The sequence below is a fragment of the Octopus bimaculoides genome, chromosome 17 (genome assembly GCF_001194135.2).
Source record: "Octopus bimaculoides isolate UCB-OBI-ISO-001 chromosome 17, ASM119413v2, whole genome shotgun sequence".
Lineage (NCBI taxonomy): Eukaryota > Metazoa > Mollusca > Cephalopoda > Octopoda > Octopodidae > Octopus > Octopus bimaculoides.
Genome location: NC_068997.1, coordinates 26,827,996 through 26,834,388, shown reverse-complemented (window position 1 = coordinate 26,834,388; position 6,393 = coordinate 26,827,996). Strand labels below are relative to the sequence as shown.

Here is a 6,393-nt window from a genome sequence, read left to right as displayed (position 1 = left end):
ATATATATATATATATATATATATATATATATATATATATATATAGTTCATCATCAACAAGTGTATTATATGTTACATAAAATTTAAGTCAATTAATCATAATAAAACTGAAATCTTATAGCTCAGCGCTATTTACTTGTTTTTATGACCATCCTAGTGACTTAGGGCAATTATCAGGAGATCCACACAATAGTTTCATTAATAGGAATGACAAAGTAGATAAATATAAAGAATGTGGTACATTAATTACCAATTCGTTAAACTCTTTCATTCCATACCATCTCAAACTCATTCTCTCCTCTTTTATGTATATACTCATAGACACACATAGATAGATAGGCAGACAGACAGGTAGATAGCTAGATAGGTAGGTAGGTAGGTAGGTAGGTAGGTAGGGAGAGAGGGAGGGAGGTAGGTAGGTAGGTGTACAAATATATATATATATATATATATATATATATATAGAGAGAGAGAGAGAGAGAGAGAGAGAGATAGATATATAGATAGATAGATAGGTAGATAGGTAGGTAGGTTGGCAGGCAGGTAGACAGACAGACAGACAGATAGATAGATAGATAGATAGATACATGCTACATATGGACATTTTTGCCTTGATTTCTTTTGGGGGATAATTATTTTAATATTTATTTTTGGATATTTCCTCTGCATCTCTTCTATCTTTGCACTTCTCTGATTACTAAGCGAATAATAATTTTAATCATGAACTTAGAATGTCATTTATTGTTTTCTTTAATTCTTTTATTTCTTTCATTGCTCTCTCTCTCTCTCTCTCTCTCAACTATTATGTTGTCTATGATCAAGGGACAAGGGAAAATATTACTTTACTCTGAAACAAATGAAAGTTGGAAACACGAAGATTACCATGATGTAGAAAATCTGTCACGTCAAAGTACATTTGAACCATGCAAACGTGGAAAAGTGGAATATTAAAACTGATAATTACAATGATTATGCTGAACTAATAGAGACAATGATAATGAAGATGATGGTAGGAAGGTTGGTGGTGGTGGCCATGACGATACTTTAAAGCATTCTTCTAATGATACATTCCTGTAGCATTTTAATAAGTATATATATACATACACACATATATATACTTACATACATACATGTGTGTGTGTGTGTATAAGAATGTAAATATAATAAACAGAAAATATATTTGGTATTTCAAGCTTTATAAAAACATACACATTTTTCAATAAAACAATGGACAGGACTACACAATCAATTGATGAAATTACATAATCTAATCAAACTATCTTATTTGTGCTTTGGACAGAAAATACACATGCAAATTACCTACAACGTCAATGGAGTGGCATATATATATTTATATATATATATATATATATATAAATATATAATTATATGCATATATCCATACATATATGTACATACCTACATCTATATGTATGCATACATGTATATATGGGTACAGGACATCACAAAAAAGTGTTAAACACAATGAGAAACGAAAACATAAAGACGCAAATAGAAAACAAAAGGTATCATATTCTAACTATATGGAATAGGACTTCTTCAGGGTTTATTATGAGCTGATGGAAGTTAGGTTATCATTTTTCTTTTGAAGGATGCATACAGAGTATTAGTGAGTTTAAGAAGTTAAAAGTGCATGGGCACTTTTCAGAGCGAGAAATTTGCTTTTGTGGAACAATATATGAAGGCTCAAGACACTATCATAAATAAGGATAGGTTTTGAGAAAGTTTGTAGCACAGTTCAGTCTTGATAGCAACTTCTACTCCATAATCCCTTCTATCAATCTTTACTCTTACCATACGAATGAAAGGATATATATACAGTTATCCCTTTAAATATATTTTCATGAATGTAGTCATACGTAGTCAGTGAGTGTATTGAAATTGAATGAAAAGGTAACTGTATGAAAATCCTGAGCCATACCTCGGTTCCTTTTCTTTCACATCCTGGATATCTTCCTGGATCAAGAGTGAGGAGACCTATACAAAGTGTCTACATCTGCTCTTGATTATATAGGCACCTAAAACAATTGGTGAAAGCATGGTACGTAATACAGCCAGTCATCATTCACTTGTGAGTGATGATTGGCTGTATTTATTTTAGTTAAGGATGCAGACTAACAAAAATGTTAGAGCATCTTGCCGTAGTTTTTCTGGTTCTTTGCTTTCTGAGTACAAATCTCACCATGTCCTACCTAGTTGATAGATTTTAATCCATCCCCCAGCTGGTACCATAGATGCCTTTACCAGGATGCACACTGTTGGAAGCATTCAGGCCCAGTCAGATCTCCAGTTTGATTATAACTTCCTCCTGCCTGCCCTTCTACCACTCTAAGAAACCCTGCAAAATTTCATGAGCGTTACCCTTCCACCTGGTTAAAAAAAAAAAGAAACAGAAAAAAATTTTTTTTTAAATGTTTCCAAAAACAAATATTTCATGATCGGTACCAGTGGAAGACAATGCAAACATTCCTATTAAAAGATGCTGACATTGATGTGATGTCAAGCCAAGAGAAAGTGAAGAATTTAGCTGTTTGCATATATTAATATTACATAGCTTCTGATTGGCTAATGAGTGGTGTATGGCAAGGACAGAATATCGTTAATGTAAAATGCTATGATATATCTATTTATTTATCAAGCATTGTCTTTGTAGATTATTTGAATATCAGAATTTGCTGGAATTGGTTCTTTGTTATATCCATAGTTCTGTGATGGATTTTAACAGAACTGTATGGGGATTAAATTTACAGTAATCTTTGCCAAATAAATGGGAAAATTGTTTTTCCAAAATAAATGTTTATATTGATAAAATTTTATGTTTATAAATAGATGTAGGTTTGTTCACATATATATACATGTGTGTGTATATGAATGTGTGTGTGTGCATGTGTGTATGTATGTATATATCTATATATATATGCATATACATATATGTATTTATACACATATATTATATTTATATGAGCCTGTGCAGCTCTTTGGCTTACTAGCTTCTGTCAAACTGCCCAACCCATGGAAACAGGCAAGGACTAGGTACATGAGGGGCAATGATTGACGATATAAATAGTAACTAAAAGACAGAAGATGGAATATATGAGAATTTATTATTAATCACGACAATTGTTTCAACACATCTAGTATCGATTCCTCTTGGGTGGGACACTCAACAACTGGTTGAGGAGCACCTGGTGGTGCAGGTGTATCTCGTTGGGTGATAAATACATATAACTCATTAAAATGACTGTTCCACAATGTAACTTTCCATTTTGTACAAAGAAAAGTAGCTGGACAGAGGAAATATCTACATTTAAATAGAAGATCAAAAATAAAATCACAGATGACAAAAAGAGAAATGAACACGCAATCCAGTAAGAAAAGTATTAAAAATAACTGTTAACAGATATGGATGTATAAATGCTCTCGAGCAAGCTGCATGGCACGAGTACACTCACTCATACAAGCATCTTCAAAAATGTGAGCATACGCACACGTGAGGATTAGTGCTCTCATGATCACAAAGCGAGTTAGTTATCTACTTGGTGTTAATAAGAATGGAGAGGTTAGAAGTAAACTTAAGTCATGCATACCTTAAAGTAAATTAAGTTAAGTTAACGGTTACTCAAAAATCATTCTCACTGCATTGTGCGAAAGTACATTTATATGCGTGTAAGCATCTCAAGAGTCATTCAGAAATTCTATTAATGATATTCTTGTTAGTCCACAGAATAGACAGGGGTTTCTCGGAGTAGAGAAGGCATCTCCTGAAAATTATATTGTATGGTTTCACATACCTTACTATGGACCAGTTAATGCTGTACTTCATTTTATCCTCCTTCAGTCGCCAGACAAAATTCCTGCCAAAGATGCTGAATGTCTCTTATTGATTGTCTTAAAGCTGGCAACATGGTTATGATAACAATTCTTAAATGAATAAGCCATCTACCCAATGTAAACATAGGGCCCTCCCCTTGTGTGCACAGTACATTTATATACAAGATTTGTACTCATACAGAGATTTATTAAAGGACATTTTGATTTTTCTTTGCATGAACATTTATCGTATTTATTTGTATATAAGGCAGTCCTGACTCCATTTACCGGTGTTGTTACCATGTTAGCTGTATCATAAGTATTTCTACTACTAGAAATTAGTCGTAGCCGGAGTTTATCAATGAAGTTTACATCTTCTTGGTTGGTATTGAGATGCAAATGTTCGCTAGATCCAGTAGGTGGGTTATTGAACCTTTGCCGCATTTTGCTATCGTTTATGCGATCCCTAAGCTGCTCTAAATTAGTAGAATTGGTGTAGGATACCTTCACGGTGTGTCGATTAAAAATAACATGTTACTGATTAGATCTAGGAAAACACTTGTCCAAAGCAGCAAAAAATTTTCCAGTGATCTTGGTTTAAACATGCAAACTGAAAATGGGGTTGAACCAGAGGACATCCTGATTCCTACATCTGTTGTTAGGCTTATTTCATCGAGTGTGGTGTACAGAATTGGAACAAGTAGTTGGGTTATTATGTTGCGTGTGTCAATGAGTTTTCGTTGGTAGTTCATTGATATGACCAATTCTTTCTGGCCTGTATTCTTTATCTGAGCGATTCTCAAACAGTAACATTGTGGTGGTATACAATGTGCATCACAGTTGGAGGATTACCACTGTTGCATATGCCTACTTCTTTTATATATTGAATTTTTTCATGGTACCCAGCCCTAGCTAGAGCATCATTATAATAAGATGCATGAGATTTGAAAATTTTATTGATAGCAGACAATTTAGAGATTCTTATAGAAATATTCTTAACTAGTCCCCGTATAATTGAGGGTGGATGGTTGGATATTATGTTAATGTACTTAATATGATCATTTGGCTTATGAAATGGTTCAAATAATCCAGTATCAAGACAGAAGGTAGCGTCAAGAAAACTCACTCTAGGATAAATCTTTACCTATTGTAATGTCTAGTCCTAAATTTTTGAAAAGTCTAAAGAAAGTTTTCCTATGCCTTCCTAACTGTACTTAACTACTTCTGTCTAGAAAAAATAAAGCGTCATCCCTATATAGACCCCCTGTTACTTCCGGAAAGGAAAACTGGATTAATGATTGGATATATATTCCGACTAGGTCATTGGCTTGAACAGAATCATGTGAGCTCATTGCTATATCAAATGTATTCTCCCAATCTAATCTACTCCATAATCTACCATCAAAATCTACTGAAGTGGCTCATGTGATAAGTATAATATCTATTTCACGTTGGGACAGATCGGAATTTTTCATGCTATCAGGTTGATAGTGGCATAGTAGCTCTCTATATCTAGTTGCAAGAATTTACTATTCTTACTAATTTCTAGAAGCTTGACCCACCCAACCACATCTTGGGTATCAGACCAGAGGGCTAATCTAATTTTAGACTTGAAAATGGGTATTACCCTATCAATGATATTTTTACTAATAATGCCAATATCATATTTAGAAGGACAAATGAATCTGAGGGGTCAATAAGAAAGTTAGGTTTATGGTCCTTAAGCAAAATCCGGGGTTTTTGAGGGACTTAGGGTTCGGTTCTATTATATATGGCTTAATCTCTGATGATTTGTAACCCTGTATTGTTAATTCTTTTTAATACGTTGTTACTAGCGTGTCTCTATTTGCTGCGTAATTCCTTCCTAATCATAGACTTATATAGTTCAGTATCAACAATGTAAATGTTACTTGTTTTGTCTGCTGATACAAGTATCCTCTGAGCTTTCTTGAAGCCGACAAGAATTTTCTGATTTTCTGTTGATGTATACTACACCTTCTAGGGTACTTCCTGAACTTCATGTTCTTGACTATACTATATAATTCTTCTTCAAATCTAGTTAGGTGTTGGTTGGTCAGTGGGTTCCTTCTAGATTTGAATACTTTTCTTAGTAGGTCACCATGTTCAGGTTTGTCATTTGGTCTAAGCTCCTTGTCAAAAAAGAAAGCTTTCCACTGCATTCTGTGTACAAATTGGTTCGTTTTCTCCAAAAGATCCCCTATATAATCCTTCCTACTGGGTATAGGTATGTCCTTTAGTGAAACATCCAGTGTTATTTTATCAATCATCTTGGTATGCTACCATATAGTACCTTCCTCCTGGAAATCAGAAATTGGTTGTGGTTAATGGATAATAAAATGAATTGTTTACACCCGGTAGCTTACTGGTAAAGCGCAGTCACTTTCACATCGATCGTTAGGTATATGGCAAATGAAAGACAAAAGATGGAATATACAAGAATCTATTATTAATCACGACAATTGTTTTGACACAACTAGCATTGATTCCTCTCAGGCGGGACACTCAACAACTGGTTCAGGAGCATCCGGTGGTGCAGATGTA

At 34.0% G+C, this 6,393-nt stretch overlaps 1 protein-coding gene across 2 annotated transcripts in view; it reads right to left on the bottom strand.

The window, feature by feature from the left end:
• The window catches only part of LOC106878472 (calcium-transporting ATPase type 2C member 1), a 51,891-nt gene that overhangs the window by 40,948 nt on the left and 4,550 nt on the right, over positions 1-6,393 (bottom strand). The window contains exon 2 of one of the 2 annotated variants that reach the window (XM_052974100.1): positions 3,813-3,875. The exons of the other annotated variant lie outside the window; for it this stretch is intronic. Within the exon in view, the coding sequence (XP_052830060.1) occupies positions 3,813-3,875 (63 nt within the window). The remainder of the gene's footprint in view (positions 1-3,812; positions 3,876-6,393) is intronic. 2 annotated transcript variants of the gene reach the window in all.